Here is a 20,781-nt window from a genome sequence, read left to right as displayed (position 1 = left end):
CATTGATCTATGTGTCTGTTTTTGTGCCAGTACCATACTGTCTTGATGATTATAGCTTTGTAATAGAGCTTGAAGTTCGGAATTGTGATTCCACCAGCTTTGCTTTTCTTTTTCAACATTCCTCTGGCTTTTCTGGTTCCATACAAATTTTAGGATTATTTGTTCCATTTCTTTGAAAAAAGTGGATGGTATTTTGATAGGGATTGCATTAAATGTGTAGATTGCTCTAGGTAGCATTGACATCTTCACAATATTTGTTCCTCCAATCCTTGAGCATGGAACGTTTTTCCATTTCTTTGTGTCTTCCTCAATTTCTTTCATGAGTATTTTATAGTTTTCTGAGTACAGATTCTTTGCCTCTTTGGTTAATTTATTCCTAGGTATCTTATGGTTTTGGGTGCAACTGTAAATGGGATCGACTCTTTAATTTCTCTTTCTTCTATCTTGTTGTTGGTGTATAGAAATGCAACTGATTTCTGTGCATTGATTTTATATCCTGCCACTTTGCTGAATTCCTGTATGAGTTCTAGCAGTTTTGGGGTGGAGTCTTTTGGGTATTCCACATAAAGTATCCTATCATCTGCAAAGAGTGAGAGTTTGACTTCTTTGCCGATTTGGATGCCTTTTACTTCTTTTTGTTGTCTGATTGCTGAGGCTAGGACTTCTAGTGCCCTCTCCTACTTCTTAATTTGTGATCCTTATGTTTGGTCCCATATTGTATTTGGCCCCATAAAACGGAAATACATGTTAAGAGAACAGGCTTGGGGCACCTGGGTGGCTCAGTGGGTTAAGCATCTGCCTTTGCCTCAGGTCCGTGACCTCAGGGTCCTGGGATGGAATCCCACAATGGGCGCCCTGCTCAGTGGGGAGTCTGCTTCTCCCTCGCCCTTACCCCTCCTCCCGCTCCTGCTCTCTCTCTCTTTCCTTCTCTCTCAAATAAACAACATCTTTAAAAAAAAGAAAGAGGATAGTCTTAAAGTTATACTGTTGAGATTCAAGTTCCAGCTTCCCTGATTAATGGCTGCATGGCCTTGGGTCAATCAACAAAACCCATTTTCACCTCAGTTTCCTCATCTGTAGAATGGAAAGAATGATGGCCTCTCCCTCACAGGGTTATTTTGAAGATTAAATGAGAAAAATACATGTAAAGTATCTTAAACAGCCCCGGGCACACATTAAATGTCTTTTTAAGCATTGGCAACTCTACTTTTTAATATTGTTGTTTTGTAATCCATTCAGGAAGGTCAGCTTTTTTTCTAACATATCTTGAAAACAAATCAAGCTCATGAGTCCCAAACCTGTCCCCTCTGCCCCATCCCTCCCCTTCCAACCTGCCCATATTGCCTAGCTGATATGTGGGAAGAACTCCTGTTGCTCCAACTTATATAAGACCCTCTGGGTTATCTTACTTGTTAGTGTGTTCAACTTCCACAAGACTTCTTCGAGGGGGTGTTATCAACCTCACTTTTCTGGTGGTGAAACAGACTGGAAAGGATTTAGTAACCTGTCTAAGGTCACTATGCCAGGTGGTGGGGGTTGAGATTTGCATTCCAGATTCTGGGAGTTCGGATAAGGCATGCATATCAGCAGAACTAAAGAAAGACAAGGCATGTAATCACCACACGCTTGCCAGTTTCCTCATGTCAAGCCATCATGGCAACACTCAGCAGCCCTGTGGGATTCCAACCCAGGTCTGAACACCTTGGACAGACATTTCTTCATTTCTCCACTCTTTTTTTGCCATTGCTTTGGTTAGAAAGTGGAATTATTTCTTTAAGAAGAAATAAGTACCTCCAGGGACAAGATCACGGGTTCATATATTTATATTAAAAATATCTAAAAGGGAGTGTGTCTAAAATGCAATCAAAGAGAGAAGTTAATGTTTGTGTAGGGAGTGTATCCAAATATGTTTGTATTTTGTCAGGCAGCATTACCATCTGCCAGCATGTATGCCTTAAATACATTAATCATAGTTTGATTAGTTTTAATTACAGGAACGGATTGCTATTTTATTAGCTTTAATTGCAGGAATAGATGAAATCCCTCTCACAATTCAGATGAGGAAAATATGGCCAAAAGAAAATTGTAATTCAAATAAGTGTATCATTTTAGTATTTTCATGTGCCTTCACAAATTACATTTAACACAATCCTGTAAAAGAAAACCTACATGAGTATGTAAACTTTTATTTTATAAATTATTTGCATTTATAGTTTTATACGAAAGACAACAGAAAAGTCAGAGGACCTGACTAACAACACAACCATGTCCCAAGGTGATATTCTGATCAAGAGAAACCTGGTTGGCAGGGTTTTGAGATGAAAAGCACAAACAGAAAGGCCACAGCATTCCTCCGGGTTCTCTGAAACCAGGAAATGCCCTGCTAGAACCAACTCACACAACTTCAGGGTTCGGCTTCCTCAGGCATGTGAGAAAGTTCACTTAGTCCTTCACTCATTCGACAATATTACAGAGTGCCTGCAATGTGTCAGAAAATGCACCAGGAATTAGGGAAGGACTAAGTGGGGAACCAAATGAGTGGGGGCAAACCACATGGGCTCAGGGCCTCGTGTGAGTCACAGTAAAAACCAGACCGTAGCACTCTGTGATTTTCTTCTGGAGAAGGTGAAGTTACTCAGATTTGGTTGCCCAAGCCTTTCCCGGGTGTGTCTAGACAATGCTGTGCACTGGTCACATTCACAAACAGGACAGCCCCGAAGGTGTAAAAGTGCATGACCAGACAGCTACTCACCAGAAAAGCCGAGCCTGCCTTGAGGGCTTCTGATTTATAGGTCAGACTTTAGAAAAAATTAAATGTATACTAAAAAAAAAAAAAAAATTAAATGTATACTCTTCACTCAGAATGGCTATTTTTATAAAGGTGGTTATGTAGATTGATTAATTTCCAAAGTTGAAGTTAAATTGATGGAGCTCAACGGATGTGAAAGAATGCACTCTGACTATATACAGTTCGCAATCGGTGCTCATTATTCAACAGGGAAATAGATGACATTATGCAGACATCTTGTTAATGGTACATGGAGATATTTTAAAGTGGAGGAGGTTGGCCAAAAAAGTGTCCATAATTACACGAATACACTCTGTCCTCAGGGTAACTCTAGGAGGGGGAAAAGGTTAAGTTTTTCATTTAAAATTGTTCAAGAGTCCTCTTTTAAAATTAAAAAATCCTCAGTGGAGCAGCATATGGTCTGGAATGAGACTGGAAGGTATTCATTTTCCAGATTCAGATGAAAGACTTTAAAAGCTGCCTTATGTGAAGTGATTTTATTAATGATATAAACCATCCCATTCCTTATCAAATACTCCTTTCTCTACTTCATGCATGCAACTCCCCATTTTAAAAAATACATTTTAGTGCTGCCTGCCAATATCATTGACTTTTCTAAATATGCTTGATAGATCAAGGAAGACTTGAAGCATCAGATCTCCAGGCTGAAAGCTGAGGTTTTCATCGTGTCTGTGGGCTCGTGCAGAGCCCCCGGGGCTGCTTGGAGTTTCAGGGTATGAATCAGCCTTCTGAGGCTGTGACTCGAAAACCATGGATCTAAGTTGAAATTAAGGCCGGACCAGAAAGATGGGTCTCTTTTGAAAAATGCCACAAATCCCGTTCGGTATACTTTCTAGAATCTGAGACAAAAAGCCGGGATTTAGAGAGTCTGTCACAATCCAGCGTGTGATTGTGGGCATGCCACAAACTCTTGGCCGCTCAGTGTCTTAACTACACAATTTCTGAATCAGATTATGTTTCCCAGGGTACCTTTTTACTTCTAAAATCCTCATTTGTACATATTTTTTCCTAATATTTACTCTACATCTTTCTTGCTTTAAATTTATGTTCTGCTCACCTTGAATTCGGTGAGAGTAAAAACAACCTTTCGTCATCACCAAACATATCATACGAGATGCCAGTTATGCAGAACCCGCAACATTACTACAAAACTGTTTTGAATTAATTTTGGGGGGCTGATTAGCCTGGGCTAATTATTGTGCTAAGGTCAATATTTATTTATTCCCTTTGCTCACGGTCCAGAAGCCAGAAAGCGGTGAGGCCAGCATGTGAATCCAGTAGATTCCAGATCTAGTGACCCCTGAGATGCCGCTTATCTGTAGACAAATCACAACCACATTTGAGTGATGGATATTCAAGGCTGTGGGAGCCACGGCAGAAACTCCACATGTGACCCCGCCTATCACCTAATATATCTCACCACCCCCACCTCCCGCTCTGGCGAGCAGCAATTACTGGCACAAAATTACAGCCTATCACCCTCGGGAGGACTTTTTAGTCAGAAGTGGGGTGGGCTGGAGAGGAGAAAGCCACAACATACACATGTAACAATCACATGAAAGCATCCAAGCACACATCGTAATGATTTATTTGCATTTTGCATGGAGTGTGGGGAGCCTTGCCTTCTCCTTTCTTTCAAGTTGGAACTCTGATTTCCCATGTTAACCATAATGCTCCATTACTATAAACATTTATACATCGTCAATTTAAACAACACACATACTCTATGCCATTCATCGGAATGGAAAACGATCACAAAAGAGGCCAAGGTGGAACCGCTGTGAAAGCCGTAACATTTATTGAAGAGTGGACATATGTTTGCAAATCACAGCGCTGCATGGGAGTACGATGTTCGTAATGCTGTTCCAAGTAAGCTTTTAATAGAGCCTTCTCATATAGTCCCTTTTAAAAACAATTAATGAAAGGGGAGGGAGAAAGGTGTCAGTTGCAATTACATTTACAAAAAACCAAACTGCAGCTTTTATTTAGAATGAATCTGTGCTCGGCTACTTAGATGTACACATGTTAATTATTTGGACCTATGCACATGTCTCTGTGAGGCAGAACTTTTCCATTAATGATGACTTTAGGAACCCAAAGAGTATCTCAGAATAGTCTCAAGCTTAGAGAACAGGGAAACAACTGCAATAGAATTTCTACCATTTGCCCCAATTACTATACCACTTTGCCCTCAAGATATTCAATTCAGCATTTTATTTTTGGAGCAATAAAGGAAAATTCATCAGACAAAGGGCATGATACAGAATGCTTCTATAAAAGACACATCTCATCTTAATGCTGAAAAGTTGACTTTCTTTTGTTCCAATGGAAGAAATGCTGGCCAAATTGTCAAAAAAAAATACCACCCAGCTCTTAATGTGGAATTTAACCTCCCATTTTCCTCTAAAAGTTATCTTTTAACAGCAACAATAAAAAAAACAAAACGTCATTGCAGGCATTTAAACAACTTAAAGGAAAATTTCTGTGTTGGTAAGCAAAAAGAAAGAAAGTTATGTTATTCATTTTTCTGAACTACTGTGGGTTTTTTGTTTTGTTTTGTTTTGCTTTGTTTTGTTTGCCTTTCACGGACATATCTAAAACAGTGATCCTGGAGTAGAAATTTGATTTTATATTCTTAGAGATTAATAATATGAAGCTAAAGAGTATTTTCCAAAGAATCTAATAGTGTAAAACATATGATGTAGGAATATCTAACTGATGACCACAGAGACTGCTAAGAGTAAAGTTAGAAGATTCTAGAAGAGAAAACCTAGCTGATTTGCTTTGCTCTGCACAACTTACTTTGTTTCATATAGCATCTAGTATAGCTTTATTCAAAGCACAAGTTGTCAGCTGACTTCTAAGCATCCCCTGAACTTGGCCCTTGGTCTGAACAGAGAACTGGCAATTTCGTCAGATTCTTGCTCATGTCTTGTATATGTCTCTGGACATATTATTCTATTCTTTATCCTTTATTTACTTGAAATTCAGAAATCTTCTACCTGCCTGAACATGGTGTTTTGATACCTAATTTAATATTACATGTAAAAAGTTTTATGAATCAAATATTTTGTCTAAAAATGTAATTCTCTTTAACCTCTCTTTTTGTTATTCTTCAATGCCCACGCAAGGAACCTGTTTACGGTGCTCGACTCTTCACAGAGAACAATCCAGATATGCTCATCTCAGTTTTCTGGCAGGTGCTTCCTAGTCACTGGTACATCTGGTTTCTCTTCACATAGAAAAGTTTGCTGATCCACCATCATCCGCTTGGTATCTTGGCTGGATTTATTGCAGAAGAACCTATGCGGGAATGCCGACTTGCACTCCTAATTTGTAAATCACAGTCATAAAATCCGATGAAAATGCACATATGCTACTCACTAATTTGTACACCAAGTTTTATCAATCTAAAGCTGTAAGAAAGAAGAAAGTTGAAGAAATACCTTCATATGTATCTATGCGACTATTTCCCCAGCCTTGAAAAGTGCTGGCTTTACACATTTGCTCATTGTTTTTAAAAATCACATTCCTTTCATTCAATCAATAAACATTTAGAGCGTTGGTATAGTGGTGAGCATAGCTGCCTTCCAATAAACATTTAGCCAACTCCTGCTGAAAGTGGCCACTGTAACCTTTCTGTCCTTTCTAAAAGAAAGCAAAGGGGCTTTATTTAGTGGGTTTAAGGCAGCAATAAAGACACGTCAATTTATGCTTGAGTTTTCTAGTCAGTTTTAAGGTAATCTCTTTCATGTAGGAGGAAAGAAAGAAGGTCATGGTAAAGAAGGGAAGGGAGGAAGGCGCGCGGCACTACTATGTGTCAAGCACCAGGCCAAGAACTCTGTGGCTGTTTGATGTAGTTTGATGCAGAACTATAGGAAGTATTCATTTTCCCCGTTTCATGGGCAAGGATAAAAAGCTTTTGATGAGTTCAACAACTGTTCAAGACCATTCCCCATGCTACATTATAGCTTATGTTCTAAACAGATTCACTACCTGAAGAGGCAATCGACATGATTCCAAAATTTGGACTTAGATCCGGAAGCCAGGACTCAAGGCTTACTGTTTTTGTCATTGATTTCACACCACCAAGATGCTGTAAATTTCTTGGGACTGAGAAACTGCTTGAGTACAGCTATTCTGATTTGCTTCAATTCCCTTGGTGGGAAGGAGCCCTTGCATTGCCTGATCCAAGAAATATTTTATGTAAAGAAAATCTTTCTTTCCTCACCCCCAAAATTTTGTTAAAAGACGAACTGAAGAAAAATTTTGCTATACTCCTCCAAATTCCTCAGTGTTACGAAGTAAAAGTCTCTACTTAATGTCTCTTGAAGTTCTAGGAAATACAAATCAAGATACTCCTCTAGTTCTGATAACATACTTGTTCCTTAGCTACTTCCTTTACCTTTACCTATTAAGGATATTATGAATGTTAGATAAAATTTTAGAATACTATAAAAAAACTACTCATCCTAAGAGTAACTGTCTTCAGATACAATTCATGGTAAGACTACTTCCTTTCTCTTATATTCTAAGCTCTTACCTGACCTTGATTTAATGCAAAAGAATTAGGGGTTCCTTTAATACCTCTCTGCTTAAAGCTTTCTCTCTCTGGCTTTAGGTAAGAAGTCTTTCAAGTCCTTTGGCTTTCTCACTATTCTAGATTGTGACTCTTAACTTAAGTAGGATATCATTATTTTCAAATTCCAATAGCAGACACCAAGAAATTTAAATTCAGCAAGCTAACTGAAGTTAGACATTACACAAGTAGAAAATAAAACTTGAAATGACCAGAGTCCCTTTTTTTTGGTTGCAGTAGATTACATTATAATGTCAATGGTGAAAATAATAGATTTTTCAGACATTGGGTTCTTTCTAGCAACAGTTCAACAAATGCATGGAAATGCACATCTGTGAAATAAATCTGCCTCAGATGCTGCATCTGGAAATGAGGTCTTGAACAGGAAGCCATTTATTATCACAATAAATTCGATCTGTAATCTATCCAGACCCCCCACTCCTTAAGAAAAATCTAGCTTGGAAATTCGAAAGACTCTGGTTCACTTGGGGAAAAAAAAATGATGAAAGGTTGATTGGAGTCTAATCCTTACTTATCTGCAAGCTACATATAGTTTAAAGGACAATTTATACATGCTCACAAGCTTAATTTCCTTGCATTTGCGTTTAAGAATGAGACTGATTTTACAGTATCGAAATTAATCTCTAGAAGTAGATAAACTATGTAAACCTTAGATTTTTAAAGCAGTATTGTAATAAAATTGCCCTTGGAGACCTTAACTGCTCACCTGGGGACCAGCATGCACCAGGAAGAAAATGCACGTAAACTGCTTTTCCTTTGAGAGTTTCCTACTCTTGAGCATCACAATGCTGAGGCAAACTTTAGCAGATCCTGTGTACTTCCAAGTAGTGCAGAAAAGATTCTGTAACAGGACTGACGGCTCATGGGCTCTCAGAAGCTGCCTGCCCCCGAAGCCTGTGGCAGACTTGGAGCTTCTTTGATAATTTCCTTTCAGTTAAGTGTTTGGTCCCATCAACTTGGTTGTATTTTCTAAGCAGGAAATAAAACTACCCGCAGCCAAAGGCAAGAACAGTAAGAATTAGAAAGACTCCAGATGTGTCTTGATTTCCTTCCCCCACTCTATCCTACTCTCCTTTTGGGCTGTGGTTATGTAAGGTTTGTAATGGTCGGTGCCACTGCCAACTTCCCTGCTCCCACGGGCCTGACATCAGAATCTTGGCGGGGGGGGGGGGAGGTGGGATCCGGCACAGCACTGGCCAAGACGGTCCCCAGGGAGTGAGAAAAACTAGAGATCAAGTTACACAGCAGATCTTGCTCAGTTGTCAGTGAGAGCAAGACACCCTTCCTGGTGCTAACACTACACTTCAGCCAGGTTAAATTAAACATGAGAAATTAGAAAAAACTCTCTCCCCTTGCTGATGTTCCTCAAATTCATCAGCTTTATGATCCTACCCGTATACAAAATAACTATGAAAGCACCTTAAAATAAGGAAATTCCATCACCAAACTATTCTATAGAGAATTATATAAAATATCTCAGCCCATAAAAACATGGTCCCATATGAAGTGAAAAAAAAAAAAAAGATGTATCCTAAAATATTAAATTAAAGCTCCTAATTCTCAAGTTAAAGGCTCATATGGAAATGATGTAATGATGAGCTAATGCCAGAAACCCGCTTTTTGTCTTGTATTACACTTAAAATTAGTTATCACCCAAATGCCTCAGCCAACCTCATTTATTTTCATCAAGAATTCAGAGAATGGAGGGGAGGATCCCCAAAATAGGCATGAGACCTGATCTCAAAACCAGACTCAGTACTTCTTTATGTATGATGTTTCACTGCCTCATTTCTAGCTATTATAAGTTAGTTACCCAGTGTACTAAGTTGATTATTCCAGAATTTTTCCAAGAAAAAAGTTAAGCTGATGAGTATTTCCAGGGTCATCATCCATTTCCCTTTGTGAAAGAAGGTTCTAAATATGCCCATTTCCAGTCTTCAGGCACCTCATGAGTCCTCCACGAGTTCTCAAAAATGATATCTAGCGGTTCTGTGATGACTTCGGCCAATTCATTAAGTACTCTAGGATGCCAGCCATTGGGACCTGTGGATTTGAACATATCGGGGTTATTGAGGTTCTCCTTTACCCATTCTTCCCCTAGTCCATCATGGATTCCTGCTCCTATTTTTTTTTTTAAGTAAACGCGACTCCCAATGTGGGGCTCGAATTCACGACCCTGAGATCAAGAGTCACATGCTCTACCAACTGCTGCTCCTATTTTTAAGTCACAATTTTCCTTTTCTGGTTACCACATGGACTTCTGAAAAAAATATCTTTTTAAAAGATTTTATTTATTTATTTGTCAGAGAGAGAGAGAGAACAAGCAGGGGGAGCGGCAGGCAGAGGGAGAAGCAGGCTCCCCGCTGAGGAAGGAGCCTGATGCGGGGCTCGATCCCAGGACCCTGAGATCATGACCTGAGCTGAAGGTTTAACCGACTGAGTCACCCAGGTGTCCCTGAAAAAATACCTTTAAGTCTCTGCTTTTTATCTATCCATTTTTTCCTTGAAGCTACTAAATGAAAATGTATTTTATTCTTCTCCAGCCTGTCTTGTTTAAAAACGTTCTGTTTTTCCTTTTAGTTTCTTGTAAGAACAAGTAAAAAAAAAAAAAAATTAATGAAAATATATCTTGCAACAGTTTGTCTCCCTAAATCACACCACTCCCTACCACCCTTGAGCATCCTTCATAACAGAGTAACAGTCAACACACTTGGAGACATTCTACAGGCCACCCATCTGGTGCTCAGAGGGTACAGATCTATGCAACTTGTATCTGCAAGTGCTAATTCAAAAAGCGCTTTCTGAAATAAAAAAGATTCACAATCATCTTTACCCAGAATCACCCGTATGCACAAACAGTAGCTTTCTTCACATAGGCATTTAAAAAACATAGCTGTGCCTGAGCTGGAAGAGATGAAGGATTCTCTACGAAGCAGGACCCCAGTAGAATTCATCTACTGTGGTGTGGTCATCTGTGCCAATGTTCTGGGACTGCTATTACACTAATTATCGCCGAGCTCTGATAGGTGTTGACAGTTTTAACCCCTTCGTTGTCACAGTGATGCCTCCGAAACTGAAAGCCAGCTACAGATTACAGTTTCCTGCCCATACGTCGCCGTCTGCCCCAAATCCCCTGACAGATCTACAATAGACAGAGGGGAGGAAGAAAGAGAGACAGCGCAAAGGAAGAAGGAGGGCCCCCGAGTCTTCTGTGTGATTTCTGATCTGACAGACCGACTGTGCCACTTGGATTCAACTGTTGACTTGTTTTGTTTTGTTTATCAATTCAAAAAGCTTTTGGTAAAGGTTGAATCAATTTTGTTGTCTTTTATTTTGTTTTTCTCAGTCTCTATCTCTCCAGCCTTACCCCCAGTTTCATCTCTCAAAGCTGTGTTAAGTAAAAAAAAAAAAAAATCATGTTGCACACATCATTAAAAGACTCTTTTAAAAAATAATTCTGCACATTTCTCTAGGGTACAACAATTTGTTTTAGCACATGCCATTTTCATCCCTGCTCAAATAGCCACCTGCTGATGGCAATATGTTAACTAATGTGTCACTATTAATTAGTTTGGATAATATCATCCAACAATTACATCTAAATGGAGAAAAAGTGTTACTATCCATGTTCAGGAAGTTTCTTTCTCCAGGGAATCAAGCTCTTTCTGGGCCTTTTTTTTTTCTATATTACTAAATAATAATATTGTACCACTAATTATTAAATGCAAATAGTCCCTCGAATAAACTCATATCTAAGCCAATGCCTCTATTAAAATCGCCTTCTGTTACAAACTGTGGAAAAGTAATGTTCAATCTGTTTTGACAAACTAACTTTTTTGGTGGGTAAGTTTGTAGAGGAGGGAAGTCACGCTAATATAAAGAAGGTAAGACTATTTTTTTACGATTTATTTATTTATCTATCTATTTATTTATTTATTTGAGAGAAACAGAAAGGGCATACAAGCAAGGGGAGGGGCAGAGGAAGAGGGGGAGAGAGAGAGAGAGAGAGACTCCACACTGAGTGCAGAGCCTGATGCAGTACTCAATCCCACACCCCTGAGATCATGACCTGAGCCAAAATCAAGAGTCAGAGGTTTCACCCACTGAGCCACCCAAGCACCCCAAGACAGTTTGGTTTCTAATGCTGAAACAGGTGAATGAATGAAAAGGCATTCCACCAAAAACTATATTGACTATATAGTGCAAGAGAATGCATTTCAAACTGAAAAAGCAGAAAGTGCCTCAGGTTACAGCGTTACAGGTTTCTGAGATGGTGGGCGGACCACAGCCAGGCTCAAGGAAGAGTCACAGAGGGAAGGAGGAGGCCGCATCGTGAGGACATTCTTATTAGAACGGAAGATTCTCACATGCCTGCCCATGCTAGATACAGCTCTGCAAGTCAGAGAGATGGCCTCACCTACCTTTTAAAGGTCATTTTTATTCAAGGAACCTCTGAAAGTAAAGAAAATGCCTTTGGACAGGTTATCACCTGCAAGCTCAGGCACCCTCCGTACTAAACGCCTCCAAGATGTGGAGCACGGAATCATTCACAAATCTAGCATCACGCTGACAGCCTCCGAAACCTCCTGTGCCTTTGGTTCAACAAAAACAAATCACATTCATTAAACAAGCCCAGCCTTGCAGTTTGCTATTTTCCGTTCTTTGGGGGAGAAGCTAGGAGGCAGACAAACGGGATTGCCGCCGCTGGGTCGCGGAGAGTTTCCCGACGCGAGAGCCGTCACGGAGAGCCAGGCTTAGCCCAACACGGGTGCCTTCACGCTCGCAAGGGAACATCGCTGAGCTCCCCGTTACAAACGCGGCTTCCTGCTCCGGCAGATGACATGCATCGTGGCATCCCTGCTCCTGCTGAGAGATCCCACTCCTCGTGTCAAATAGAAATGAACAGACTTTTAAAGTTCTGGCCAGCTTTAAGGAGAAAGCGGCTGTAACGCCTACATCCAGTCACTGTATCCTTTTAAGATGAGGACAGCACACAGGCATCACCGTCTGGCCTCATTTCGCAGAGCTGCTCTCCCCCCACCACGCTTTTTTCGTATTTCCCTTCCCCCCTAAATTATCTGGCATATGCCTACTCTTTCTTCACTACACCAAGAAAAAGAATAATCTGCTTATATGTGTCTATCGGCTTCTTTGGAGACAGGGCTAGGTTGACAAAAAAATCATGCATGGCATTGTCTCAACTCTGGTCCTTTCTCAAAAATCATGAAAGCCAACCTCGGGTACAATAAATAGCAGGTTATATTTTTGTTTCTATTAATGCTCCTGGAGTTTTGCTATTACTATGTGAAAAATGAAAGCCAGTCATTTGTTTGTAATGTGCCAAATTATATCTCCCTATTTCTAGGGAAACACTGCTGAAACAAACCAAAAAAAGGTGTCTTAGTTGGCCTAATTCTCGCCCTACCTGCCTTTGATCAAGACCAGTCTCAATCAGAGTTCTTACATTAGAGCCACATAAATCTAATTCTTGAACTGAACTGTGACTTTCTCAGTTTTATTTGTTTTAGGCTCTTATGGGGAATGGGAAGGGTAGGGGGAAAGTTTGTCATTTCACAGATATTTGGCAATTCTCATCTATGTTACAGTTCCAATCTGAGAAACAGAGAGGGGCAGCAAAAGTTATTGAATGAATAAAGAGACTCTTGTCCTGTGGTTAAAAATGAAGATTTATGAGATTACATTTTTTTCTCAGTTGATTATTCTGAGTTTTAACTGATTTCAAGTCTGTTACTCTTTTTAGCTTGTGATTTCCCCCCCTAATTAAAGACAATCAGAGTTATATGGAAGCTACCCCATATAAAAATTATTTCTCTGTTGTGTTATTATTCTAAAGGATATAGCTCCATTGCAGATATAGAATCAAGAGACAGAAAATCTCTACATTTGGTTGCTGGGATAAACACACAGAACTAATGAGTGTACATTAATAGCCCACATAATTCCTTAAAATGGGGGGTGGGGGTGCAGACAACTGTCTTATAGGGAAAAGCCACATCTCTTCATGGTACAAATACTACCTTCTCTCCTTCCGGATGACACAAGGGGCACGAAGCTGAATCTATGCGTGGTCTGGTGACAAGATAAAAAGGGTTTTTTAGGTCATGACTTTCTCAAGCTAAGCTTACCAACATTCAGCCACATCACATTGTCTCTCATTATGGAATGGTTAGAATTTGCTTTAGAGAGAGGTTAGAATTTCCTTTAGAGAGAGGGGGCTTAAATTCAGCCTCATTTTAACTGTAAACTTCTCCAAGGGCAGAAACCACATTTCATACTTCTTTGTATCTCCAGTGGGAATACACACACACACACACACACACACATGCACATACACACACACACACACATAGTTGCATACACTACTACTGCTGATTGATGGAATCATCCACAGTATAATTTTTACATATAATTTCTCAGTAAAATAAGTTCCTATTGGAAAATATTAGTCTAGCAAGTCAGCTGGGAGTATATTTTCCTTTGCCTATCCAACAGAGAAAAACTTTTCAATATATATCCACTCTACCAGTATGAATCTTAACGGTCACCTTTCAGTTCCTCAAAAGGCTTCTGAGGGTCCCTTAGGGAAGGCCAAGGCTGCCTCCCAGACCCCAATAAGCTAGAGGATGCACTCTGATGTTATAAAATTAGCTGCCATCCATGTCCTTTTTCTGCTAAAGGAGTCTTAAAGGGCAGATTTCCCAGGGACTTTTGTCCAAGACGAAAAAAATGTTTGACCTACTCGAAAATGATCTACGTATATTTTCTTTTTTTGACTTTAAACACCAACACCCAAATGCTATATAAACTCTTCTGTACAGTTCTCCTGTCTGTCTTCATCTGTGGTGTGTCCTTGCGAAGAACCGATTTACCATCTAGCCCCTGGAAAAAATTCCGTGGGATACAATAAACTGCAGAAGCATGCTTCTCACTTCCTCCACTGGACCCACATGGGTTCTAAACTTCACTCAGGACTTATCCGCAGGTTTTCAGCAAATGGGAAGTATGCCAGAGAGGCTTGAAATTTTCTTACCTGCTTATTAGTCAGCAAACTCTCAGGAACAAATTCAGAGGTTAAAACACAAAAGTGTCTTTGTTTATCCTATCCTCAGGGCATTACCGATTTTATAATTTTTCCAACAGAACAGCTACGTAAATTCCCAATTTCTTTCTTTTTTTTTTTTTTAAAGATTTTTATTTATTTATTCATGAGAGACAGAGAGAGAGAGAGAGGCAGAGGGAGAAGCAGGCTCCCAAGGAGCAGAGAGCCCGATGCGGGACTCGATCCCAGGACCCCGGGATCATGACCTGAGCCGAAGGCAGATGCTTAACCATCTGAGCCACCCAGGTGCCCAAATTCCCAATTTCTTAAAAGCACTTTGTGAGACTCATCACTGAATATTCTGAATATGCTAAATTCCCACACTGAGAACAACCCCCAGGGTTGTGGTCTGCAGGGTGGTAGCATGCCCCAGAGACGAAGTGCAGAGGCTCTAGACCTCCTCACTGCTTAGAGATGGAGCCACATCTTATCTCTACCAGGAAGAAATTATCAAGATTAAACTATTGGGAGTTCTGTATTGTTCTTTCAATAATTTTATAATCATTAACAGCTATCACAACATGCAGCTGGGGCTAGGTCACTGCACTTTGAAGAGGTTGACTAGTACAGTTAAAGAAGGAGAAATGGTGGCTGGAGGGGACAGTGTTTTTAAGAACAAAGAGGGAGCTTAGGCATATTTACAGACTGAGTAGAAGGATTCCATGGAGAGAGACCAAATGCCCGAAAACAAAAGGATAATTATGGATCAAAATTATTACTTGGGATAAGAGTAGATACCCAGGGGAGGGATTAGTCTTAGAGGGGAGAGGGGTCACTCATCAGAAATAGAGGGAAAGGGGGCGCCTGGGTGGCTCAGTTGGTTAAGCGACTGCCTTCGGCTCAGGTCATGATCCTGGAGTCCCGGGATCGAGTCCCACATCGGGCTCCCTGCTCGGCAGGGAGTCTGCTTCTCCCTCTGACCCTCTCATGCTCTATCTCATTCTCTGTCTCAAATAAATAAATAAAATCTTTAAAAAAAAAAAAAAAAAAAGAAATAGAGGGAAAGAACAGATGGGCAAAGATGCCAGTACATTCTGATGGGAAGGACAGCAAGGGAAGGCGCTCACGTGCAGATGGACTACTAGTTCTCAGGAAGGACCAAGCCAAGGCTATCTGAGGAGCAAGGGGTGAGGGGGCAAGGGTAGGGCTGTAAGGAGAGGGGAGAAGTCGGAGACAGCCACCAGGGTCAGCATGATAGCTGCAGGAGGGCAGGCTCAGCGGGATTGGACTATATATGGAATTAGAGTAAAACAGGCTTTTAGAATTTTTCTGTTTATGCTTCAAAGTCTCCAAATATCACCCCAAATAGTGATCAAGACACAGGCCTAGAAATGAGTGATACAAATCCAGAACAGAAATAAGGATAAATGCTAGAATGTGCTGAATATCAGCGTTCTGTCCTCCAGTGCAGCCCTTCCAAACACATTTGGTGGGTCTTTTTTTTTTAGATTTTATTTATTTATTTGACAGAGAGAGAGAAAGGGGGGGAGAACACAAGCAGGGGGAGCGGCAGGCAGAGGAAGAAGGAGAAGCAGGCTCCCCGCTGAGCAGGGAGCCCGAAGCGGGCCTGGATTCCAGGACCCCAGGATCATGACCTGAGCTGAAAGCAGACGCTTAGCTGACTAAGTCACCCAGTCGCCCCTTTGGTGGGTCTCTTGATGAAAGTCCTGTTGATGACTGTTTCAGTCCGAGTGGGCCGATAGGACAGAATACCAGAGACTGGGTAGTTCATAAACAAAAGAAATTTCTCACACTTCTGGAGGCTAGAAAGTGCAAGAGCAAGGCGTCCACAGATTCAGTATCTGGTGAAGTCCCTCTTCTTGGTTCACAGACACCATCTTCTTGCCATGGCCTCACATGGCAGAAGGGGTGAGGGAACTTTATGGGGGACCTTTTATAAAGGCACCCATCCCATCATAGGTGCTTTACCCTCATCACCCAACGACCTCCCAAAGGCCCCACCTCCAAATACCATCATACTGGTTATTAGGTTTCAGCACAGGAATTTTGGAGAACATATTCAGTCTACAGTAATATCTGTCTCTAACCAAATTCAAGAGCTGCTCTTTTAAGGGTTCTCATCTCTCTGTCTCTCTCTCCTGTCTCTCTCTCTCTCTCTCATCTACCATGTCACAGTAAAATCATCCATGATTATGTACTGATGGTCTTTGAAGACACCATTAGCTATAATCTGCTAACCCTTTTACAATTAACACCAATATAGTTGCCCTTAACAGTATGTTTATAGTAAATACTATGATTATTATTACCTTCCTGTCCTGGCAACAGTGAGCAACTACTAATATTTATTAAGTGACTTTCCTCCGTGCCAGGCACTGTGCTGAGAACATTAGGCATGATCTCCATTACTTCTCATCATAAGCCAATGTGATGCCTAACATGGACCCAGTTTTATAGATGAGGAATCTGAGGCTTTAAAGTGTAGATAACCTGGCAGGGTCAAAAGGCTCATTGGTGGCAGATGGGGTCTGTCCAACAGCAAAGCCTCCCCTTATCAAAGTATGTCCGAACTCCCCATCACTTTTGATTAGGAATGTGTAATAAATGAATAGTGTTCCCCAAAGTTCACATCACTCAGACCATGAACTGAGAAATATGGCCTCTACAGAAAGTTCAGGCTCGCAAGATATAATCATCCTGGATTTAAGGTGGACCCTACATCCAGTCACTGTGTCCTTTTAAGATGAGGATAGTACACAGAGTGACATCAGAGGAGAAGCTCATGTGAAGATAGAGGCAGAGAACAGACTTCCGCAGCCATAAACCAAGTCATGCCAGGAGCCACCTGAAGCCAGAAAGGGTGAGGACGGATTCTCTCCTAGAGGCTTTGCAGGGAGCATGGCCCCACCATGACCTTGATGTCATTCTTCTGGACTCCAGAACAATGAGAGAATAAACTTCTGTTGATTTAAGCCACTCTGTTTCTGGCACTTCAAAGCAGTTCTCAGAAACTAATAGAGAACCCTTTTGCAGAAATACATAATTTCTCAAATGTTCTCAGGAATATTCTTAATCACTTCATTGTTTTTGGCATTACATGCAAATGTGACTTTAGGCAAAAGGTATTTTTATTCAGAATATTAAACGCTGTGCAGATTGCTTACTTAGATGTTATATTTAATGTCATTCATAATATATAAGGAAAATTTTACTTCTTCATGTTAAATAAATGATGCAAAGTATTTAAATTAATTATGTAAGAAAAATAGGACTTACAAAAAATACATTAAAAACTATACACCGTGTTTATACATGGACTCCGTATATATTAAAGAGCAGACTGAGATTTAACCATTGTTTGCTACAGCATCAAAAATAGAAAATAATCAGAATTTGAAATGGTTGCTTTCCTTTTGCTTAATGTCCAAGACTTTTTTATTATTTATTTGAATATTTATGATTTGCTTTAAATTACAGGACAAGAGAAGGTTTCAGTGGCTATTTGCAACCATTTCTCTACTAATTACACACTATGTATGTGGATATTTGTAATTCTAGTAAGTTCAAATTGAATATAATTGCCCATGTTTTTCTGTTTTGATATCAGTTATTGATGAATGAGAATTTAATGTGCAAGGTAAGCATATTTGATCTCTACGAGGTTTTCATTTAAAGGGAAAGATAGTTAAATAATTTTCATCAATACATTTTTTTTAAAGATTTTATTTATTTTACAGAGAGAGACATAGTGAGAGAGGGAATACAAGCAGAGAGAGAGGGAGAGGGAGAAGCAGGCTTCCCGCCAAGCGTGGAGCCCGATGTGGGGCTCAATCCCAGGGCCCCAGGATTATGACCTGAGCCAAAGGCGGACAGTTAACCGACTGAGCCCCCCAGGTGCCCCTCATCAATACATTTAAAGATATATGATGAAACAATCACTATTCCTAACCTACAAGACTTTTGACTCCTCTGACAGCTCAGAACTCTTTAGCTGGAAAACACTACAATATTCTATATTAGCAGTTCTCAGAACATTTGGTTCTAGGATCCATTTGCAATTTAAAAAACCATTGAGGAGGAGGAGAGCAAGATGGCGGCGAAGTAGGAGACCTAAATTTCGTCTGGTCCCAGGAATTCAGCTAGATAGGGATCAAACCATTCTAAACACCTACGAACTCAACAGGAGATCAAAGAAAAGAATAGCAGCAACTCTCTGAACAGAAAAGTGACCACTTTCTGGAAGAGTCATATTCTATCCCTTCATTGTAGTTAACCTTATTTTTGGTATATATATAAGTTGTTCCCTCTTTAAAATTTTGGGATAGAGTTTCTTATAACTTACCAAAATATACCCTAAATCTCTAGGGTGTGGCTTTGTTCTAGTCTCCTGCCTTATCACATTCTCTCTCTCTTTTTTTTTTTAATTTCTCTTCTTTCTTTTTTCAACCAACTTCTTATCAATTCCTTTTATAAAATCTTTTATAATTTTCATCTTTGATCTTTACAGTCATATTCCATCCCTTCATCATATTTACCCTTATTTTTGTACATATATAAGCTTTTCTTTCTTTAAAATTTTGGGAGGCACTTTCTTCTAACAGACCAAAATATGCCCAAAATCTAGTGTGTGGCACTGATCTATTCACCAGCCTGATCACATTGATCATATCCTTTTTTTTCTTTTTTCTTTTCTTTTTTCTTTCTTTCTCTTTCTTCTCCCCCAGTTTCGGGTCTCTTCTGATTTGTTTAGTGTATATTTTTCTGGGGTCATTGTTACCCTGTTAGCATTTTGTTCTCTGATTCATCTATTCTCCTCTGGACAAAATGACAAGACGGAAAAAATCACCTCAAAAAAAAAGAACAAGAGGCAGTACCGACTGCCAGGGACCTAATCAATACAGACATTAGTAAGATGTCAGAACTAGAGTTCAGAATGACAATTTTAAAGATACTAGCTGGGCTTGAAAGAAGCATGGAAGATATTAGAGAAACCCTTTCTGGAGAAATAAAAGAACTAAAATCTAACCAAGTCGAAATCAAAAAGGCTATTAATGAGGTGCAATCAAAAATGGAGGCTCTAACTGCTAGGATAAATGAGGCAGAAGAGAGAATTAGTGACATAGAAGACCAAATGATGGTCTTCCATAAAGAAGCTGAGAAAAAGAGATAAACAACTACTGGATCACAAGGGCAGACTTCGAGAGATAAGTGATACCATAAGATGAAACAATATATTAGAAACAATATTAGAATAATTGGGATCCCAGAAGAAGAAGAAAGAGAGAGAGGGTCAGAAGGTATATTGGAGCAAATTATAGCAGAGAACTTCCCTAATTTGGGGAAGGAAACAGGCATCAAAATCCAGGAGGCACAGAGACCCCCCTCAAAATCAATAAAAATAGGTCAATACCCCGACATCTAATAGTAAAACTTACGAGTCTCAGAGACAAAGAGAAAATCCTGAAAGCAGCATGGGAGAAGAGATCTTTGACCTACAATGGTAGAAATATTAGATTGGCAACAGACCTATCCACAGAGACCTGGCAGGCCAGAAAGGACTGGCATGATATATTCAGAGCACTAAACAAGCAGCCAAGAATACTATATCCAGCTAGGCTGTCATTGAAAAGAGAAAGAGAGATAAAAAGCTTCCAGGACAAACAAAAACTAAAGGAATTTGTAAACACGAAACCAGTCCTACAAGAAATATTGAAAGGGGTCCTCTAAGCAAAGAGAGAGCCTAAAAGTAACATAGACCAGAAAGGAACAGAAACAATATACAGTAACAGTCACCTTACAGGCAATACAATGGCACTAAATTCATATCTTTCAATAGTTACCCTGAATGTAAATGGGCTAAATGCCCCAATCAAAAGACACAAGGTATCAGACTGGATAAAAAAACAAGACCCATCAATATGCTGTCTGCAAGAGACTCATTTTAGACCCAAAGACACCCCCAGATTGAAAGTGAGGTAGTGGAAAACCATTTACCATGCTAATGGACACCAAAAGAAAGCTGGAGTGGCAATCCTTTTATCAGACAAATTAGATTTTAAACCAAAGACTATAATAAGAGATGAGGAAGGACACTATCTCCTACTTAAAGGTTCTATCCAACAAAAAGATCTAAAAATTGTAAATATCTATGCCCCTAACATGGGAGCAGCCAATTATATAAGGCAATTAATAACAAAAGCAAAGAAACACATTGACAACAATACAATAATAGTGGGGGACTTTAACACTTCCCTCACTGAAATGGACAGATCATCTAAGCAAAAGATCAAC

General features: G+C 39.9%; 1 protein-coding gene across 1 annotated transcript in view; it reads right to left on the bottom strand.

Moving 5' to 3' along the window:
• Positions 1-4,590: 4,590 nt before the first annotated feature.
• The window catches only part of SAMD5 (sterile alpha motif domain containing 5), a 58,046-nt gene continuing 41,855 nt past the window's right edge, over positions 4,591-20,781 (bottom strand). Inside the window, exon 2 of the mRNA XM_081829118.1 lies at positions 4,591-9,452. Coding sequence (XP_081685244.1) covers positions 9,390-9,452 — 63 coding nt within the window. The 3' untranslated portion in view covers positions 4,591-9,389. The remainder of the gene's footprint in view (positions 9,453-20,781) is intronic.

Source organism: Leptonychotes weddellii, chromosome 8 (assembly GCF_054177405.1).
Source record: "Leptonychotes weddellii isolate Sample4059 chromosome 8, ASM5417740v2, whole genome shotgun sequence".
NCBI classification, from domain to species: Eukaryota; Metazoa; Chordata; class Mammalia; order Carnivora; family Phocidae; genus Leptonychotes; species Leptonychotes weddellii.
Note: the sequence above shows the minus strand (reverse complement) of the source record. Positions and strands in the feature narration are given on the sequence as shown.